This window comes from Cucurbita maxima, unplaced genomic scaffold (genome assembly GCF_002738345.1).
Source record: "Cucurbita maxima cultivar Rimu unplaced genomic scaffold, Cmax_1.0 Cma_Scf00006, whole genome shotgun sequence".
Lineage (NCBI taxonomy): Eukaryota > Viridiplantae > Streptophyta > Magnoliopsida > Cucurbitales > Cucurbitaceae > Cucurbita > Cucurbita maxima.
The window spans coordinates 1,649,002-1,669,818 of record NW_019272022.1 but is presented as its reverse complement, the minus strand read 5'-3'; the positions used below and the strand labels follow the sequence as shown (position 1 = coordinate 1,669,818).

Genomic DNA, 20,817 nt, shown 5'->3' with positions numbered 1-20,817 from the left:
CTTAAAAATTAGAATATTTTTAAAATTCTTTTAAAAGTTTAAAGATATTTTCAAGTATTATTTTATTTTATTTTATTTTTTATTCAAAAATTTTAGAGGAGAGTTCCAAAAGTGTATATAAGAATAACATGTGGTTTCTTTTAGAGTGAAGGGCATAATGGTAATTTCATGTGCACCATATCTCGTTGGCTAATGGCTTTTAAGAAAATTGGTAAATTATAATTTTTAAACATTAAAAAAAGGCCATAAAGAATAAAAATTTCATCATAAAATTATAAATTAGAAACCAAAAGAGTATGATATGAGAGGAGAGAATGATCCTACTACTACATCAATCTATCTTAGCTATCAAAATTGGACACGTTTCGTACAACAACTATTATATTTTCTTCCATGGTTGAGTTAAGCAGAGCAGCCTTTCAAGTGTGTGCTCAACAGATATCTGTGGATTTCTTCACTCTCTTAAAGATTTACTACCTTCTATATCGACTACTCGATCCGTTACACGTACCTCGAATCACTTATTTCTTGCTCCCACCAGCTTTCTTTTCCCTCAAAGCTTGTCGCTTTTCTTCCCTGCATCACGTTTCAAAGGAAAGATCAGTCAGGCCATAAGAATCAAATTTCAAGGCTAAACTATGGCTAGAGTTATGGATAGATCACAGCCAGCCAGGTTCTCACCTAGCTTTTGAGATTTCCTCTCTCGAGGGAAATTTTCTCTTCTTCCTCTTTTCCACACCCGGCTTCGATTCTTCGCCATTTTCAACTTCGTGTTTTTCCGAAACGACCTTCTTCCGCTTTTTACCATCGTTCACTTGCGGGTGAAGGCATTCGCCATCGGTCTTCTCATTTGCACTCTTCTCTGCCTCAATATCCTCCTCTTCCACGGCCTCTTCTTCCAATGCTTCTGAAGATTGAGTGGTTGGTATCTTGTTGCTCATTTTCTTCAACTGTAAAATAGTTATATTACACAGTACAATCAATCTAGAGAGTTAATGAGTGTATCAATGGAGTAGGAAGGTGGGTGCTCAACATATATCGATCCTTTAAGGTTGAAACATACCTTTGCTACAAAAAAGCCATCCATGTTATGGACATGGGGGTAGAAACGTCTCGTCTTCTCTAAAGATGGGTGAAAACGTTTTTCCCTAAACCGGATAAACCTAAAACAAAAATATGTTGGTTAATTGAGGGAGTGAACAACGATGCTGGGAGTACGTTCAGTTTAAAAACTGGGGGGCAGGGAAGATCATGGTGAGTACCCGGGACGTCCGAAATCAAGGCCACATGGAACAAGTTTCACGTTCCTCTTCCTTAGTGCATAGTCAACAACTGCTTCATTCTGCAAGATGGGAATGTGCAATTAGTAATATACAATATAGCATCAACACGAAAGAAAAAAGAGAGGTTGGATTAATACAAACCTCGTCGACCATTATGGAACACGTGGAGTAAACGATATAACCCCCAGATTTTGAATTTGCATCAACCATGTCAATTGCAGCAAGTATAAGTTGCTGTATGGGACAAAGAGTGAAATTAATGGAAAATTCTCGTTTTGTGCGAAGGAACCAACGTAATTAATGGAATGTTTCAAGCGTCGATGCCCAAAAACACATAATGATGAGATATACCTTCTGCAACTGAGCACATTTCTGGATTTCTTCAAGGCTTTTTGAGGTTTTAACAGATTCATCCTTAGATATAACCTAACAAATGAAACCGAGATTCAGTTTGAAGAACGATAATAGAAGATAATGTCATCATTGGAAAGATGGCAATGAAGTAAAGAAATATGGTTTTCTTTTCATAGGGCCCGGGGATAGGGAGATAAAAAGTCCCCAGGGGAATAAAGCCCATTAAATAGACACAAGGGTACTTACTCCAGATCCACTACAAGGGGCATCTAATAGAACTCTATCGGCCGTATTCATCCCCAACACTTTCGGGAGCTGAACGATAATAAGCAAGAAAGAAAAAAAGAAAAAAAAGAAAAAAATTAGTGTGGGCTTATGTTGTTATGGCATAAAACATGAAGCAGCTTATTGTCCACAAAAAACAGAGTAATGAAGTAATATTTTCATACTTCAACCAAGCCTAACCATATTGGAAAGCCTAAAAGACATAATATAATAAATTGGAACATAGTAATGAAGGTGGGTGGCAAGAATAATGATAATCAGACCTCCTTCCCATCGTAGTTACAGACAACAGTATTTGTCACTCCCATTCGATGTAAATTTGCAGTAAGTGACTTCAATCTTGGTACTTTCATCTCATTAGCAAATATTATTCCTGAGATAGTCGAACAATTTAAGAGAAGAAATTCTACATATCACGATTGGCAAAGAAAAGATACAAAAGATCAATTAAACAAGCAATAATGAGGGCACGTGCTGTGGTACAAGATCAGCCTTTTCATGTCCTAGAGATTTTGTAACGTGAAACTGTACAACCCTCAAAAGAATCAAAGAGCCAACAGCATTTCTCTAATTGCTTATCAGTCGAACCAGATGAAACTCATTCCACAATTCCATACCCTACTTCTTGTTTTGGGCTTTGGAAACAGATCTTTAGTTAATTCTTTGTTGCTGAAAGCAATATTAGAAACCAGTACTTTTTTTGTATACATGAGCGTCCAGGTCCACTTGCACGCGTCTTAGCTAACCTCATGGAACAACCATCTAATCCTACTAGATTAGGAAAATAAATCGTAGGTCAGATGCTACCATCCAAGCCGAATAATTTTTTCACTAACACCAATATTCAATACACCAACCAATGGTGGTTTTATTAGACAAAATCAAAAAAGAAAACACTCGAACTTGCAGGCATCCATTCTCATAATTGAATTAAACCAAGAACTGATTTGGATTTAACTGACCCAACCAGTTATATTTAAGAATGGTTTGGTTTGATCCAGTGGCATTCTACGTAATTGTTGATTCTAGTTTTTCAAAAATGACCTCCGAAAACTTAACGCATGCACACTCCTACTCTATACATATTCCTGTAATAGCTTCAAATAGTTCTTGTTTGACATAAGATTAATATATTTACTAAGTAGAAAGATATTAAGAAGGACATCGTCAGAAGATTATTTCAATAATTACCCTGTTTATGGACTTGTCAGATCCAAATAATTTTTTTAGTGAAGCATGGGGAAATATATGATTAACATCAACATATCTGAATTAGATACTACATACCACTATTTTTCATGAGTGCTGCTATGTAAGTAGTCTTACCACCAGGTGCTGCCCTGCAATAGTTTCAAACGCTTTATAAGAGAAGATGCTTATATGAGAATGCGACAAATATCCGACTAATAGATATACTATTGTAACACATAGTGGATTCTAGTTGCTACTTTATGGAATCAAGCAGCCATTTCATTCGCCCAAGAGAAAAAACAAGATTATAGCCAATAGCCATGAATTTAAATTTCAAATAAGCCAACCTTTAAGGATATGGCATCCTTTTCATTAGTTTAGAAGAAATCACAGTGAAATAACACTGGTGAGAAAACACTGTAGAACTTGTTTATTCACTTACGCCATGTCAACAATTCGTTCTTTTTCTTGAGGAGCAAGGGCCATAACAGGAAGAAAGGAGCTTGCACCTTGTAGCTGAACAAACAAAATATACATATTCACCACTAAAAGCCAGTGATGAATGGAAATAAATATATAATATAATTAGTACACAGTTTACCATGTAAAAACCAGCCATATATTCAGGAGTTGCACCAATTGGCACTTGGGAATCATATACAACAAGTCCAACCTGCAATTAATATAGGAAATATAACTACTAAGTTATAAAACAGAAAGAAAGGGAACCAAGGATAAATTTACCGAAACAAAGTGCCTCACCTTTGACCACTTGCTTAAAGGATCTAGGTTTACACCTCTGTTAATCAGAACATCTGCCAGATCACGCCTTCTTGTCTAAGAACAAAGAGAAGTAATTGAATAAGAAACACATTATAAGAAGTTGCATACCAAAAAACAGAGATACCTGTATGTTAATTATTACCTTTAAGGTGTTAGTCCGCAAACATATTGGTCTTGGCTTTTCAAAAGCTTCAATAAGTTCCATTAGCTCGACAACGGGAAACAACTGAAGACAAAGCATGTTGATTGATCATTAACTTTCATAATAACTTTCACTCCCAACACCGAATATAAGTAAAAAAAATACACGACTTGTTACCTCAACTAGAACCCCAGTAAGAAATTCGTTATAACCGTAGTATGAACCAATATCTTTCTTAAGTTGTTCAACATAATCCTTCCGGGTCGCCCCCTCTTGCCTCAAGGCCTTGAAATTTGTAAGCACTCGAACAACTAAAATTACATTTCAGCAAACAATGAGTAACATAAGTACAGGAGGAGCTATGGTAAAGAATAAACTGCAGATAACAAATGAAAAGGCTTACTTTCTCTTATCCGCCTTTGTAAATTTGAAATGTCAGGAGGTCTAAGCGCCTCTTCTTCAAGTTCCTGGTAAAACCGAAGATGTTTCAAACAAAGAAAAAATGATCGGCTTCAAATTCAAGTAAATAAAACACGGCGAATTAGCATATAAATGTAACCTCCTTGGTTGGTAATCTGAACTCATCGGATTCTTCTTTAATATTGAGCTGCATTTCATCTGCAGCATCTTTTTCTTCCCTCGCTCTTTCTTCATCAATAGCTCTCGACTTCTCTTCGATGTCAGATTCATCAGAATCCGAACCAGAAACAGAACGAGAAACATTCTCTGCAATAAGAAAACAAAAAATTATCCATGAAACCCAGAAGAATACGATAACAGGATACGAAAAATCACTAACAGCAAAAAGAAAAAAAAAAGGTAATCACCTTCGTCACTTCCATGGAAGAAATCGTCAGCCAAGGGATCATCACCATCAGAAGAAACTTCAGAACCAGAACCAGAACCGGACCCAGATCCTAGTTCATCACCATCAAGCATTCCATCCTCTACTTCTTCCTCACCCAGAGCATCAGAGAGGTCAGAATCATTCTCCTCCTCTTTCTTTCCACGTTTAGGTGTGAAGAGCTCGTCCTTCTTCTTCCTTTTCGATTGTGGGTCGTCTCGTTTCACAGCTTTCTTCTTGTTGAACTTGGCGGCAGGCATTGAAGCTAGCTAAAATTAGTAAAGATGCAGGATTTTAAACCTCAACAAAACACCAATGAGACCTGGAATTGCAGAGTGAGAGAGAAAAGGAGCGACCAATTTGGGCGATTGAAGATATACGAGAAGACACTGAAAATAATGTCGACGAAGGGGGGTTTAGGGTTTTGGCGCAGTCCATATAATTTGGTTCTCTACCAGCATCAACTCCGGTTCGGTTTTCTCAATTTTCGACCGAACCATTTATTATTATTATTCCATATAGTTTGAAGTTTTGCTTTAAAATACAATTTCATATAAATAAATAATATTTTTATTTAATTTCCACCAATTATATTAAATTAATTAATTAATTTTTTATTAATAAATAAGTTAGGTTAAATTTCAATTTTAGTCATTATCTTCCATCTTAATAACTTTTGAATGAATACAATAATTAATTAGCCGATGTGGGACTTTTATCATCCAACACCTCCCCCCTCGAACCTTAATCGCTCGACTCCTTTGGAGTTCGTACCTTCGAGGAGGCTTGTGACTCCTTTTTTCTTTTTGGAGTGGTTTTGCTTTGGGCTTCCCAAAAGATCTCATACCAATGAAGTTAGTATTCCTCACTTATAAACCCATGATCATTCCCTAAATTAGCCGATGTAGGACTTTCATCATCCAACAGGCGGAAAATGACCTTCAAGTTGGAGTTGTTATAACAATAACCAAGGTACTGTTGGAATAAAACATCGAGACTTTAATAGTGATGAGCTAGATTGTCGAGTTAGTGGTAGACTACGAGATGACCTTAACGTCGTATTAGTACAATAAGCTAATTTGTCATTAAGTTGATGAGAATTATTAGTTAACTTTGTTTGTAGTAGACAAAAAGTTGACCTTCTAGGTTTTCTACCAATATAGGGAAAATGTTTCGACAAAGGGCCTACTTCCATTCTAAGGCTCTAAATAGAATGGTTGCACGGTGGTTACGTATAAGACCATTTTGATATTGAGTTGAGGGATGCGAATATAGTATCACGACCATGCTTGTCTGATGCGTGTTGTCTATGGCCACATGTTAGATGTCCCGATCACAAATAATAAATCGAACATTTTTTTTTAGTTTGAAAAGAGGTTTCTACCACTTTTATATATAAATAAATTGGCATTATTATTTTTGAGCTGGTCATCGTTAAATAATGTGAAGCGAACACAAGTAATGTGACAATATCGCAAGAGAATGTTGGGGTTATCGGGTGCTGAATTCGGATTTTGAATCCTGACTTGAATTCTGGACATAGTTTGTTAACGGTCAGAAGGAAGTTTGTGTCCGAATTCGAATTTCGAATTCTATTCTGAGTTCTGGGCATTGATTGTTACATATGTGATGAGAAGGAAGTTTGTGGGCATGCCCCGGTGAGGATGTTTTCTACAACGCATCGTCGTCAGGCTACTTGGAATGTGGGAACAGTTGGGTGTTTACCTAGAGATGAACTGGTTTTTCCTCATTGGCTTGCTTGCTCCAGCCCCTGTAGATGGCTTTCCCGCCGGTTCCCCAACCAAAAGTGGGTTAGATCTAAAATATGCACATCATCATTGGAGGTGGTTTGGGCATGCCACCAGCTAGAGCAGTGAAACTATCTGACATTGGGGGCTGTAGGCAAGGCATGGTGGGCAAGGCATAACTATATCTTGTCACCTTCTGTGGATGATGGGGCTGCTTTCATGGGGATTCTCATATATTTCATCCTTCAATCACCACAAGAACAAGAACCACTAGTTCACAAATCAGCATTTATCTCAACTACAACTACCAGTAATCACCACAAGAACAAGAACCGTTTTTGAAACAATGGAATCTATTTCTATCCCGAACAACTATTTCTCTGGTACTAACAATTGATATGATCTTCAAAGCGGCATGGCAATCCTCGCAGACTCGTAGATTCTTCATGATCCTAATAACAGTTCCAGGTCCTGTCTTGATTAACCCGAAGACTACTGCTAACTTCTCACTATGTCGAAACAAAAACTTCTCTTTTTGATCATCTTCCATGTCCAGCAACACCACCGAGGTGTTGGGCACGTATCCTTCGAGCTTCATTCGCTCGAGCAACTTCTCCCATGTCTTGTATATCTCCTCGGTCTGAGGATGGGTCTCGTCCCCTGCAACAAAATTGTGAACCATTCCTTCTACCATGATTGAACTCCAGCCAGGAGTCTTTTTTACTCCTCTGTCTCTCATCAACTTCCTCACTCGGGCTACATCCTCCCATCTTCCTGCTTCTGCGTAGATGTTCGATAGGACCACATAGTATCCATCGTTTAGCGGATCCAATTCCGAGAGGTGACGGGTGGCTTCTTCGGCCAATTTTATGTTTTTGTGAACTTTGCAACCACCAAGGAGGGCTCCCCAAACAACACCATTAGGTGCAATAGGCATGTTCATGATGAACTCATGTGCCTCTTGTAGCAGCCCTGCTCGGCTGAAAAGATCAACCATACAACCATAGTGCTCAATCCTAGGAATTATCCCATAATCCTTAGTCATGCTAGCAAAATATTTACGGCCTTTCCCAACAATTCCCATGTGGCTGCAGGCATGTAAGATACCAATGAAAGTCACTGCATTGGGCTTCATGCCTGTGTTTATCATTTTATTGAAGAATGCAAGAGCCTCCTCAGCCTGTCCATGGGCTGCGAGTCCCACAATCATAGCCGACCAGGAAACGACCGTGCGTTCTTCCATGTCGTTGAAGATCCTATAGGCATCATCCAAGCACCCACACTTTGCATACATATCAATCAAAGTGTTACAAACACGAATATTTTTATGATAGCCAATTCGGTTAGAGAAGTCATGTATCCTTCTCCCCAAATCCAGGTTCCCCATATCAGCACAAGCAACAAGAACAGCCACCACCGTCACTTCATTAGGCAATAAACCAGCCTCTTCCATCTCCAAAAACAGATCGACGGCCTCCTTGGACTTCCCACATTGGGCATATCCACCAATCATCGAAGTCCACGACCTCACATTCCTCTCAGGCATTTCAACAAACAACTTATACGCACCCACGATATCACCTCTTTTAACCAATTGGGCAATCATAATATTCCACGTTATCACATCCCTCTGCGGCATTTTATCAAACACCATCCTGGCAACACCCATCTCGCCACACAACGCATACAAATGAACAATCATATTCAGCAAGAACATATTCGATTGCAATCCAAGTTTCTCAACATACCCATGAACAATCCTACCATTCCTAACATCCAACAACCGAGAACACGCTTTCAAAACAAACGAACAAGTATAATTATCAGGGCAAACATCAAACTCACGCAAACGATAAAAAAGTGAAATGGCATCAACAGGGGAATCTCCCTCGGCAAAAGACCTCAAACAAGTGTTCCAGAGGGCGACTTCGGATGCGTCCACGAGCTCAAAGATTAGCTTGGCGTAGGAGAAACTCGAATTCAGAGCACAAATTGAAGCTACCCGTGAAAGAGGGAGGGAGGAGAGGGGAGAATTCGTTTTGAGGAGATGGGCGTGGACTTGCTTCAGCTCAAACGGGGAGGAGAAGTTGTGGAGAAGATGGGTGATCGGATTTGGAGTGGGAGAGGCTCTTTGGGGAAGTGGGGGAACGTGAAGTAGAGATACAGAGCAAATCATTTCGTTCTGATTGGGTAGAGAAGAAACGCATTCGTTTTCAAGATCATCCGAGTGTGTGTTGAAGATTTGGATCGAAGCTCGGGACGCTTGAAATTGAATAAGAATGCTATCATCTCAGTTATTTTAAAATTTTCAATCGTGTTACAGGAGGGGAGGGGAAAGAAACCACCATTGGAAACCTTCCCTCCCGTTTTAAAGTCTTGAAGGGAAGCTCGAAACGAAAAGTCGGACAATATTTTCTAGCAGTAGATCTGAGCCGTTACAAATGGTATTAGAGCTAGATACTGGATGATGTGTCAGCCTTCTCGCTGTTCCCCGAAGGAGTGGATTTGGAGGCGGTCCCACATCCATTGGAGAAAGGAAAGAGTATCAGCGAGGACACTGGCCCTTCGATGTCCCACGTTGGTTGGGAGGAGAACAAACTGAAACCGTCACCTAGCATACACGTTTTAAAGCCTTAAGGGAAATCCCGAAAGGGAAAGCACAAAGAGGACAATATCTGCTAGCAGTGGATCTGGGCTGTTACAGATACTATTTGTAAAAACTTAAAACAATGTTAGTAGATACTGTATACCTATTACATATACCAGTTCGCTTCACGGTCTTAAAATGCATCTCCTACCAAAATTAAAATTTGAAGTTGGGCTCAATGTCCATGGGCCCAACTATTGGGCCGGCCAAGTATCAACCCGATTGACATATAAAAATGCTACCTCTCTCTCTCTCTTGGACCGTTAAAATTCATTACCCTCTTTCAGTTCGGAATTCCACTGAAAACCTAAATCAACGATCTTTCATCTTCTTCTCCACGTCTCATCGATCTTCTTCGACAACGCATCCGCCAGCCAAATTCCTCATGGCGTCCAAATCGAAGAGCGAAAATCCTCACACCGGCGATGGCGCTAGCCCCGGGTTTGTTTCTTTTCCTTTCTCAATTTTTATTTTCTTTCGGTGCTTCTCTGAAAAAGTTTGATGAGTTGGGGAAAAGGGCTTTCTTAAGTGCCAGATTCCATTATTATATGTCATCCCCCTCTCGGGCCTGTCAAACAGTTCCTTTGTCTTGATTTTCTTTAGATCTCGATTTTGTGTTCTCACTTTTTTGCTATTTTTGTTTTCCCAGGAAGATTTTCATCGGAGGATTGGCGAAGGATACAACTTACAGTGAGTTTTTGTTTTCTTTTAATCATGTATTAGGGACGAGTTTCTGTACCCATGTTTAATTCTGCTGAAATTACCTGTTATTCTTGATGGGTGTTCATATTTTGAATGGCTAGCTTAGCACCTCTTCTATTGCGGTTCATTGATAATTAAATAAATTCTTGATTTGCTAATTCTGTATATTGATTAAGTGCAATTTAGCTTAGATTCGGCTACAGCTGATGGTCTTTTTCATTGTGTTCTTGGAAAAATTAGCTCAATTCAACAAGCATTTTGGTGATTATGGAGAGATAACGGACTCGGTGATCATGAAGGATCGGTATACCGGACAACCAAGAGGTTTTGGGTTTATTACTTATGCTGATCCTTCTGTGGTTGACAAGGTTATCGAAGATACACACGTCATCAATGGAAAACAGGTACGTCATCTTAATTATTTTGTTTTTCTTCTTCCTGCTAACTGGCTTACACCACATTATATTCTGCTGGATTGTTGAATGGCGTAAAATGTTTTTGTTTCCCGTGGTCTTATGAGGTTAATTATTAGTCTTTTTCTGTATTTTATTGGATGGTTTATAATCATACAGTTGTAATATGTTTGTTGTTGCATGAATTTATGCTTTATTTATTTTATTTCTGGGATTTACTTTGCTAAATGGAGATAGGTTGAAATCAAGAGAACCATCCCGAAAGGACAAGGTCAATCAAAGGATTTTAAGACGAAGAAGATATTTGTTGGTGGGATTCCATCAACGGTTACTGAAGGTAAGGTTATTGAGTTATATGTTGAAGCGTGTTCTTTATTGGCAGGACCAGTGTTTGTTTCAGCCACTTTTTATCTGTTCTTCTCATATTGATGTAGTTTCTATGTTGTGTTTTAATATGTTTATTACGTATCTTGCTTGTAGATGAGTTAAAACATTTCTTTTCCAAGTTTGGGAAAGTTGTGGAACACCAAATTATACGTGACCATGAAACCAACCGTTCGCGAGGCTTTGGGTTTATAGTTTTTGACGAGGAAGAAGTTGTAGATGAAATTTTATCCAAAGGAAATATGATAGATATGTCTGGTACCCAGGTGAGCTTATATAAATGGACCGCAAGTGAGCAAAGTGTAAACCAAATTGTGTTTCCCATGGGTTTTGCACCATCGTATTTTCCAGTTTTAATAATAATGGACAATTTTCAACCCTTTCACTTTATACAATCGTATCTTTTAAGTATTATGCGATTAGCTACTTCTTTTTGCTACTAATTTTAGGTTGAGGTTATACAGGTATAGATCTTCTAAGGCAAGGGCTATCAGAATAGTTAAATTGCAGAAGATCTAGGTTAACTAAGTTACTTTGTTGTAGGTGGAGATCAAGAAAGCTGAACCAAAGAAATCCTCAAACCCACCACCTGCTCCTGCATATGGTAGCAATTCTAGGGCTCGTTCATTCAATGATGGCTTTGGTGGATATGGTGGTTCTTATGGGGACTTTGATGCAGGCTTTGGACCTGGTCCCTTTAGGACTGCAGGTGGTCTTGGTGGTAGGATTGGGGGTGGCTATGGTTATGGTAGTGGTGGTGACTTTGGTGGTGGTTATGGAGGTTTTGGAAGCAGTAGCTTAGGTGGCTACCGAGGTGAATCATCCCTTGGTTATTCTAGTCGATTTGGTCCTTACAGTGGTGGGTTTGGTGGGGGTTATGGCACAAGTGGCTTAGGAGGATATGGTCGAGGGGTTGATGGCTATGGGAGCTATGGAGGTTCAGGTTACGGTGGAGGTTATGACTCAGGTCCTGGTGCTAGTTACGGAGGAGCAGGTGGTTTGTATGGAAGGGGAGGCTATAGTGGGAGTAGTCGATACCATCCCTATGCAAGGTAGAATCGTTGCGTAGTCAGTACCATCCATCTCCTTGGAAGCTAGAACAGAAGTCTCACTCGAATGCTGTCTCGCCTAAGAATTGCCATAGAGTTTTTCAAACACACAGGTTCCTTTAGTTTTGTGGCCCAGTGATAGGCAGTGTTCTCTCACAAACACTAGAGGTCCAAGGATGCTTTGGAAAAAGACGAGAAGAGTGTATTAGACTTTTTATTGTATGGTTTTAGACACTATTATGTAGACTACACTGCTGCAAGCTAGTTTATGCCTAATATGGTTGTCCCCATCTAGTACAATTTCAATGTAGTGTGCTGTGCTCTGCTGTAGGCTTTAGCATACACTTATTTCTTGGTTATGTTTATTTGTCACGTTAGTTCGATAAACTAGATAGAGATATTAGATGTATGTTATTTCCTAACACGCCCTAGTAGTCTTATACTCTTTATTTTAGTTTACAGAACCTGATAGACACAGGAAGAGTAAAATATAATCCTCCCAGTTCTTACTGATAGTTTTAGGGGAGCGAGCGGGAAATGTAGGACGACGAACATCACGTTTATCGATATGTTGATTAGATAGATAGAGGATTGTTGTTTTGATATTGAGATTAATTTATTATGTTCTTGGCCTTTTGAGTGCTATGCTGAAGCTGTACTGGTGGTTGCCATGGAAGCTATTTCTGTAACTTTTTAGCTTACTTTAGGGTCTCCAATTATTTATCCAGAAATTGGGGGTTTTTTTTTTTCCTTCTAATGATTTCAGGGTAAATAATAGAGAAGCCAGGTTACATGCACAATTGAAGTCTCTGTAATTTCTTCATTAATTTTTTATTTTATAATGAAGTTTATTTGTTAATTAAGTTCATTAGCTATCAAATTGATTGTTGTGTTTGAGTTTTATTTTACCATATTTAATTCAATAATATTTATGTTTTGTTTTTTTAGAAGTGTATTTATTGTTTGTGGGGTTATAAATGGGGTTAAATACTTATCTAATTATATTTATATTAGAAAAGCATTATTATATATATATATATATATATATATATATATAAAAATTAGATGAGAATAGAAGCATGCAAAGCATTATTTAGGAATCAGCCATCTTAGTCAAACCATTATATTTTAATGAAAGTGGGATAATATGGAATAATACTTTATTTCCGTTCATTAATGTAATCTAAAAAATAAGTCTAAATAAAGTATTACTCAATAATGAATTTCATACATATATTAATAAAGAGGCCACTTTAAATGTCGTCGAATTAATAATAATAAAACAGGGATATTTTATTTTAAATTTCATTTATATCCCACATTTTAAAAAATAATTATAATAATTTTAAAGTTCATTTTATTTTAGTCATTGAAAAACAACAATTTTGTTTTTTGTTTTTGTTTTATTTAATAAAATTTAAAATGTAAATTTTAGAAATAAAATATAATAAATTTAAAATTTTAGTTACCAAAATATAATGTAACATGTTTACTTTTCTTTTGTTTTAAATTTTAATTTATTTTTAATTATATTCATTTTGTATTTTTATAACTTTTTTTCTTTAAATTTTAAATTTTAAATTTTAATTTATGGAGCTACTTTTAAAAAATTATTGTTAACTACCCTTTTTTTTTTTTTTTTAATTCAATTTTTAAAATTTTATTAATATTCTTAATTTTTTTTAAAAGAAAAATGATATTAATTTTTTATTTAGTATAAAACTTTAATCATCAGATTCATTAATCTTTAAGTTGACTCACCGTTGTCTTCTTATGTTCTTATTTTAGCGTCTTTTCTTTTGGAAACATACTTGTTCAATAAGCAACTCTTTTATTATTATTATTATTATTATTATTATTATTTAAATATGCTAAAAACTTTATTTAAAAAATAAATGATAATAATAATCATTTAAAATCCCTATTTATGGCTATTTTGACAACTCCACATAATTGACAGAAATATCCCAAATTTAATTACCTATCTTTATAAAATATATTTAATGCCTTTAAAAGAAAGTTCCAAAAATAAATACATAATTAAATTAGGAGTTTTTAAATTTGAAGTTGTTGGATTATAAAATTTAAAAGATTTTTAATTATAAATGAAAATTAAAATGGTAAATGAAGTAAAGTGATTTTGTTAGAAATATTGACGTGGATATCGGCCGCCAAATATTATTTAAAAACCTTACGTTGATTTTACTTTTAGGATAAAAGGCCCTCGTAGAGAGAAATTCCTGCCCTTATCTCCGATCTTACCTAAAGTCTCGTTGGTTATGGAAGAAGGATTATATTATTTATCCCTACCCCTGTCTCCAATCTTACTTCAATTATTATTGGTTATGGAATGCAAATTATATTCTTTATCCCTGTCTCCGACCTTACCTATATTCTCGTCTATTATGGAATGAAGATTATATTATTTGTCCCTAACCCTATCTCTAACCTTACTTAAATTCTCGTTGGTTATGGAATGAAGATTATATTCTTCGTCCCTTCCTCTACCTCTATCTTTACCTAAATTCTCGTCTCATCATCTTTCTGCAAGAAACTCGTGAACAGATTCTTGAAAATTGAAATATGAAAAGAGGACGATAACGAAGAATACTTCCATCTTCACCCATAGCCAATTTTACTAAGCTGGCCACAATAAGAACTTGGGACTTGGGGGCCCTCTATATATATATAGGTATATATATATATATAGGACACGTTGTTCAGTGTTTGGGAAGAAGAGTCCGGAGAAAAAGGAGGTTTTGGTGAAGGCGACAGCATAGAAAAGGGTGGCTTTGGTGAAGGGGACAGCATAAAAAATGACAGCAAACTTCAGTAACTTACTGCTCCCATGGACTCTATTATGGCTAAAACAATCCCTTTTCTCCCTGACTTGCCTCCCTCTCTTTTCCTCTCCCTCCATTATTGCCCCTCTCTATCTCTTCCCCGAACTTCATTTCTCTGCTACTCCCACCTTCCCTGCAAATGGAGCTCGTCCCGTACTCTGACCCATCTTCCAATTCCCTTCCCAATTCCTCCACCCCCCCATGGCAGGACATGTTCAGATCCGCCTCAATTCGAAAACCCAGCCCCGACCCACAAAATCTCCATCAACAATCTTCCAAAACCCCTCCTCAATCCGATTCCAATCCCTCCTTTTCCGGCGACCCTCAAGTCCGCCTTGCACTTTACATCGCCATGGCTCACGCTGGCCTTGCCTTCACCATTCTCACTCTCTACGCCGTCGGCCGTCTCCTCGAAGCCTATCTCCGCCCCCTTCAATGGGCCGTCCTCTGTTCTATCCCTCTTCGCGGCATTCAACAAACCCTAGAAGGGTTTTGGTCCAAACCCCTCAACTTAGGCCTCACGGAAACTCTTCTCGCTATCCCCGTTGCGGTTTTTCAGGTTTTTGTTGGAACCCTTGTTGAATTTCGTGAAGTTTGTTTTCGGGTTGTGCTTAGAAGGAAGAAATCTGAGATTTCTAAACGAAATCAAAGTGTGTTTTCTAAGTTATTGCGATGGCTTGTATCGTTTTGGATTTTTATACTTGCTTATGAGAACTTTGGTGTTATTGCATCATGTTCGCTTCTTGGATTAGGTTTTTTATTTAGTTCCAAGTCTGTGGATTCAACTATGTCCTCTGTTTCTTCGTTTCGTAGCATGAGCTTTCGTCGTACTGCTGTTAGTGCGTTCTTCACCAAAGGGGTTTTGAAACGATTGAAAACCATTGTAGCAATAGGTTTGATTGTCGCTATGGTTGTTGTGTTCTTGGCTGGATTATTGTTTTTCTCTTACAAAATTGGTGTTGAAGGGAAAGAAGCTATGATTTCATTGAAACTTCACGTGGAAGAGAACAATTATGCTGAAAGGATTGGAGTTAAGAAATGGATAGAAGAGAATGATATTCCAGGGATGATTGATGGCTACACAACCAAGTTTTATGAAGCAGTGTCGGAGCAGATAGATAGCTTAGCTATGCAGTACAACATGACAGAGTTTGTCACTGGGATTAAGCATTTAGCTCTAGCATCGTCTCGTGCTAACTCGTCGGTGCCTTCGACCTCTCTAATCGCTCCATCGCCGTATACGCAGAAGCTTATGAGCTTGAGAAATCGGATCCATAACAAGGAATGGGGTCAGATTTATACAGAACTGGATACAATTATTAGGGAGTTGATAATCACTAGGGAGGATTTAGTTGTGAAAGCGAAAGGATTAGCTGTTCAAGGGATGGATATTTCGCAACGAGTCGTTGCTAGTAGTGTATCGGTAGTAGGAGGTAGTGCGAAGTTCATGGTTTCGATCGGGAGTTCTATCATTTCTGGAGCGGCTGAAGTTTTGAACTTCGTCTCGCAATCAATGGTGTTCATTTGGGTTCTGTATTATCTTATCACTTCTGAATCTGGTGGTGTGACTGAACAAATAATGTATATGCTTCCTATTGAAGATTCAGCTCGTATTCGATGCGTGGAAGTTCTTGATAACGCAATCTCGGGCGTTCTTTTGGCTACAGCAGAGATTGCTATCTATCAAGGATGTCTTACATGGCTGTTGCTTAGACTATTTGAAATACATTTCTTGTATATGTCTACTGTTCTTGCATTTCTCAGTCCACTTTTCCCAATTTTTCCTTCATGGTTTGCAACAATTCCAGCAGCCTTGCAGCTTCTGCTGGAAGGTCGGTATGTCGTAGCCGTCGGTTTGTCCATTATTCACCTTGCGCTTATGGATTACGGCGCGTCGGAAATCCAAGAGGACATACCAGGTCACAGTGAATATCTTATGGGGCTTAGCATCATTGGTGGAATGACTTTGTTTTCATCTGCATTGGAGGTACACTTTCTTTCCCTTTCTAGACTTTAGTATTTAGGGAAATCATTTGTGATGTCCCACGTTGGTTGGGGAGGAGAACAAAACACTCTTTATAAGGGTGTGAAAACCTTCCCTAGCCGACACTTTTTAAAGCCTTGAGGGGAAGCCTGAAAGGGAAAGGCCAAAGAGGACAATATCTGCTAGCGGTTGTCTGGGCCGTTACAAATGATATCAGAGCCAGACACCAGATGATGTGCCAGCTTTCTCGCGGTCCCCCGAAGGGGGTAGACACGAGGTGGTGTACTAGTAAGGATGTTGGGCCCCAAAAGGGGTGGATTTGGTGGGGTCTCACATCAATTAGAGAAAGGAACGAGTGCTAGCGAGGACGCTGGGCACCGAAGGAGGGTGGATTGTGATGTCCCACATTGGTTAGGGAGGAGAACAAAACACCCTTTATAAGAGCGTGAAAACCTTTCCCTGCAGACGCGTTTTAAAACCTTGAGGGGAAGCCCGAAAGGGAAAGCCCAAAGAGAACAATATCTGCTAGTGGTGGTCTGGGCCGTTACATCACTAGATCTTATAAACAGTTTACGAGTTTGATGATTTAATATCTACACTAGCTTTGTGAGATCCCACATCAGTTGGAGAGGAGAATGAAACATTGCTTATACGGGTGTGGAAACTTTTAGTATGCGCGTTTTAAAACCTTGAGGGGAATCCCAGAAGTGGGCTTCTTTGCACCCTCATCATCTATCTTCTTTAAACACATATCACCTTCTTTCACTGACCTGTGATATGTGTTGTCTTTGAATGACAGACCGAGCTTTTCACCAACTGTATGACACTTTGACCATCTATATAAAAAATCTTCTCAAGCTGCTTTTTGCCCAACTCTTCTAGATAGTTTGTCTTCCATATCATGTTCTTTCTAGCTTCCGCTATGCACATACTCAACCTTAGTAGATGAAAGAGTAACATAGTTCTAAAGCTTGGACACCCAACTCACTAAGGTTCCGTCTATAGTGTAAATATATCCGACTATGCTCTTGCTAGAGTATACCTCTCCACTAAGATCAACATCCACAAAACCTTGCAGAACTATTTTGTCGTTGCCATAACCGAGTATTAGATGTATATTTCAGAAGTCGCCTCACAGCTTCCCCAATGTTCTTTCCTGGGTTTGCCATGTATCTGCTAACAATTCCCGCTGCATGTGCTATATCAAGTCTAGTGCAGACCATAACATACATCAAGCTCCCAACTGCAGAAGCATATGGGACTAATGTCATTTGCTCATGCTCCATTTGCCAAAAGGGTAGTCCGAGCTTAGCATTATTCCTCCTAAATTTAAACAACACTTTCACAAGGTACCGCTCTTAGGACAGGTTTGATGTGGCAGCAAATCTATCTTGAGAAATCCTCATCCCAAGAATTTTCTTCGTGGCACCCAATCTTTCATCTCAAATACTAAAGACAGTTGCTTTCCGTTAGTTTATCTCCCTCATTTTGGATCCTGTAACCAATATATATCATCCACGTACAAGAGTAGAAACAGTAACAACACTGATCACTTTCACTCTGAAAATCAACCACTCTTGCTCACGAAGGAGGAGTGAAATGTCTTGTACCATTGTCTCAGTGCTCATTTCAGTCCATACAAGCTCCTATTGAGCTTGCACACCATGTGTTCTTCGTCTAGAACTACTAACCCTTTCCGATGCTACATGTAGATCTATCTTAGAAACTAGATAAAATTCTATCTTAGAAGAAACTTCAACTGTTGCATGCTTCCATTTGCTTTTTCCTTTTTGCGGGCTCGTGGCCTCACCTGAATGATCTCTTATTCATACTTACAGGGTGCGATTATGGGACCGTTGATTACAACCGTCGTGATCGCCCTTAAGGATTTGTACGTAGAATTTGTTTTGGGTGGAAATAAGAGAAAGGAGAAAGAGAAAGAAAAGGAAAAGTGCAACTAGACAGCACACTTATTTTTCCATTTCCACAGCTGCAAAAGAAACTGCCCATTGAATTGTAATAAATTTGTAAGTTATGTTCCTTTGATCATACTGCCTCTGTGGTATCTGTCTCCATTCTTTCCCCTGTAAAATCATTTTGTTTTAGAGAGAGATATATAGTCAAATTGTCGCCTTCAGAGAGTTCGTCAGTGTTCAGGATGTTGGTCGTCGGGTTGAGTTGGGATGTGTTCATCGTCTTTCCTGCCTCTTTCTTGTCAACAGAACAGAATAAAGCTTTCGCATCGTCCTGTAAAGAACTTCAGGTGTTCGGCATTAAGATTGGGAGTTGATGATGGAACCTGTAAAGTTTACAGAGCTGATTAGTTCTTGCTGTTTATGTAATTTGAATTGTTGAATTCATATGTTAGATTGATGTTGAACTGTTTTTGTTTTCCCATGTCTGCTTAGAGTGAGTTTGGTATCATTTTAGAACATTGGAAACTACTTGTTATCAATGAAAAATATCCTCAATTTATCGTCATATTTGGTTACATAACAATAGTGCTCGTGTTGGATTGAGTCGGGTTAAGATTAGCTCATGTTTGTACCGTTAGTATAGCTTCTATTATTACTTTTTTACGTTACCCAATTTGTGTCACAAAAAACTTATGTCGATGTAGCTATGGCGACGCATTTTTTCGAATCTATACCATGATTTTCAAATGTAAGTTACTCGTAAAAGGATAAATGAAACTAATACATAACTACCATGGAAGCTAGAGAATGACCTCTTTAGTGAGAAGTCCTCCATTTTTGGAAATGATTTTCGATCAGCAAGCGTCCTATACATATAACTGTAGGTTCATGTGGTCGACGGGTAAATTTCTACCGTTCGATTAGACACTTTAGTTTAAAGACGGCTGCTAGGAGGCAAATGAGTCACTTGTTTAGTCCTGCAGTGCACTCACTACCATTACTAAAATGAAATGACTCCTAGATCGACTCTGAGATACTATAAACTATTCTTGGGTTGACACATACCCAATTCCCTAAAACCCTAAATAACATCGGTGCGAGACACGACGAACTATTCTTAAATTGACAAATACCCAATTCTAACAACGGTGTAAATGAAATAACTCTATAATGTTCAAACTCAACAAGTCCGTAAACTTCCCTAATTTTCTTTATTTTCAACATTTTTAGAATTTCATTAACAGCCTTATAAGCTAAATTTCAAAGACGTGTAGAAGGAAAAAAAAAAAAAATGCTTGAGATACCCGAGATACCCCGAAACAATAATTAAAAATAATAAAAAAATTATTATGAAAATAAATGTATAGAAAATTAGAAAATTTCTAAAATTTTCTTGAATCTAATTTTTTATTTCTTTCGATAAATAAAGAACTCACTCTCGACTTGAATTCAAGGCAATTCTTAACCTATAACGCTTATCCGAAACTATAAAAAATTAACGTTTTATTATCTCAACTAAAAACGATATGTTGCAAGAGTTTTACAATATTTTGAACTTTTGTTCTTCGAATTTGACCTAATTTTGCTTCTCTTACTTTGTTTAACTACATTTTCAATATAGTCTTGTATTTGTCATACCCTCTTTAGAGGTATCATTAACTCGTTATCAGTTTCAAAATGGCTTGTCATCTTCCCTATTATGTTTCTTTAGCAACATTACAAAGTAATCCAAATTTGGGTATCAAAACACGTCCAAATATCGTCTTGACATTCATTTACGTTCGTTCAAATATATCATCCATTGCTATCAATCCTTCATTTGCAAGTTATTTAAAATTCAATTATTTTGCAAATTTTATATGAATTATTCTGAATAGAGGTAGTTTTTAGGTTAATTCTTAAGTTTAGTCTATGTACTTGCACGATTGTCATTTGGATGTGGTATTGACTCATTCATGCACCTCTCATTTACTCAGTGTCACATGCCCACTAACTTTTAAGTCTTGACAATCTCATTTAGATGTGGTCTTGACTCGTTCATGTATCCCTCATTTGTTAACACACCCACTAGCTTCCACCTCAATTTGTCCCCAAACCACATCTTACTAGGAGAAGTACCGCTCTGATACCATTTATAACAAATTCATGTCCAGCATTCAAATTCTAGATTTGGCACCTAACGATCTCAACATTCACCTGTGACATGGTCATGTTATCTATTTATCGCTTCTTAAGAGTGAAAAATATCC

General features: G+C 37.9%; 4 protein-coding genes across 5 annotated transcripts; 2 read left to right on the top strand and 2 right to left on the bottom strand.

Moving 5' to 3' along the window:
- Window positions 1–246: 246 nt before the first annotated feature.
- LOC111480547 (probable 28S rRNA (cytosine(4447)-C(5))-methyltransferase) lies at window positions 247–5,290 on the bottom strand. Its single transcript, XM_023125651.1, has 17 exons — window positions 4,866–5,290; window positions 4,598–4,764; window positions 4,442–4,505; window positions 4,216–4,349; window positions 4,039–4,122; window positions 3,876–3,950; window positions 3,715–3,786; window positions 3,556–3,629; window positions 3,210–3,262; window positions 2,186–2,295; window positions 1,884–1,952; window positions 1,635–1,709; window positions 1,425–1,517; window positions 1,263–1,342; window positions 1,064–1,163; window positions 682–950; window positions 247–576 (listed from the first exon to the last, which is right to left on the bottom strand). Exons 1-17 carry the CDS (start codon window positions 5,140–5,142, stop codon window positions 522–524), a joined length of 1,851 nt encoding a protein of 616 aa, XP_022981419.1. The 5' UTR covers window positions 5,143–5,290; the 3' UTR covers window positions 247–521.
- Window positions 5,291–6,842: 1,552 nt separating this feature from the next.
- On the bottom strand, window positions 6,843–8,931 carry LOC111480545 (pentatricopeptide repeat-containing protein At5g66520-like). Its single transcript, XM_023125648.1, has one exon. It carries the CDS (start codon window positions 8,804–8,806, stop codon window positions 6,935–6,937), a length of 1,872 nt encoding a protein of 623 aa, XP_022981416.1. The 5' UTR covers window positions 8,807–8,931; the 3' UTR covers window positions 6,843–6,934.
- A 620-nt stretch (window positions 8,932–9,551) lies between these two features.
- Window positions 9,552–12,215, top strand: LOC111480620 (heterogeneous nuclear ribonucleoprotein 1-like). The gene is made up of 6 exons (XM_023125763.1): window positions 9,552–9,718; window positions 9,927–9,967; window positions 10,220–10,383; window positions 10,630–10,729; window positions 10,873–11,042; window positions 11,320–12,215. The coding sequence occupies exons 1-6, from the start codon at window positions 9,663–9,665 to the stop codon at window positions 11,830–11,832; spliced, it is 1,044 nt and encodes a 347-aa protein (XP_022981531.1). The 5' UTR covers window positions 9,552–9,662; the 3' UTR covers window positions 11,833–12,215.
- A 2,364-nt stretch (window positions 12,216–14,579) lies between these two features.
- On the top strand, window positions 14,580–19,141 carry LOC111480537. 2 transcript variants are annotated; one of them, XM_023125639.1, is made up of 2 exons: window positions 14,580–16,715; window positions 17,075–17,088. In XM_023125639.1, exon 1 carries the CDS (start codon window positions 14,808–14,810, stop codon window positions 16,683–16,685), a length of 1,878 nt encoding a protein of 625 aa, XP_022981407.1. In that variant the 5' UTR covers window positions 14,580–14,807; the 3' UTR covers window positions 16,686–16,715; window positions 17,075–17,088. The 2 variants fall into 2 exon arrangements, with proteins under 2 accessions (XP_022981407.1, XP_022981406.1); XM_023125638.1 differs by lacking the exon at window positions 17,075–17,088 and adding an exon at window positions 18,491–19,141 and having other exon boundaries at window positions 14,587–16,655.
- The last annotated feature ends 1,676 nt before the right edge of the window (window positions 19,142–20,817 follow it).

Excerpts from the sequence above, each read along its gene's own strand:
- LOC111480547 (XM_023125651.1), bottom strand. The coding sequence starts at position 5,142 with ATGCCTGCCGCCAAGTTCAACAAGAAGAAAGCTGTGAAACGAGACGAC. Across the intron at positions 4,350-4,441 it reads ACAAAGGCGGATAAGAGAAA|TTGTTCGAGTGCTTACAAAT; the intron begins GTAAGCCTTTTC and ends ATGTAATTTTAG. Across the intron at positions 3,263-3,555 it reads GAACGAATTGTTGACATGGC|GGCAGCACCTGGTGGTAAGA; the intron begins GTAAGTGAATAA and ends AAACTATTGCAG.
- LOC111480545 (XM_023125648.1), bottom strand. The coding sequence starts at position 8,806 with ATGATTTGCTCTGTATCTCTACTTCACGTTCCCCCACTTCCCCAAAGA.
- LOC111480620 (XM_023125763.1), top strand. The coding sequence starts at position 9,663 with ATGGCGTCCAAATCGAAGAGCGAAAATCCTCACACCGGCGATGGCGCT. Across the intron at positions 9,968-10,219 it reads GGCGAAGGATACAACTTACA|CTCAATTCAACAAGCATTTT; the intron begins GTGAGTTTTTGT and ends TGGAAAAATTAG. Across the intron at positions 10,384-10,629 it reads ACGTCATCAATGGAAAACAG|GTTGAAATCAAGAGAACCAT; the intron begins GTACGTCATCTT and ends AAATGGAGATAG.
- LOC111480537 (XM_023125638.1), top strand. The coding sequence starts at position 14,808 with ATGGAGCTCGTCCCGTACTCTGACCCATCTTCCAATTCCCTTCCCAAT. Across the intron at positions 16,656-18,490 it reads TGTTTTCATCTGCATTGGAG|GGTGCGATTATGGGACCGTT; the intron begins GTACACTTTCTT and ends TCATACTTACAG.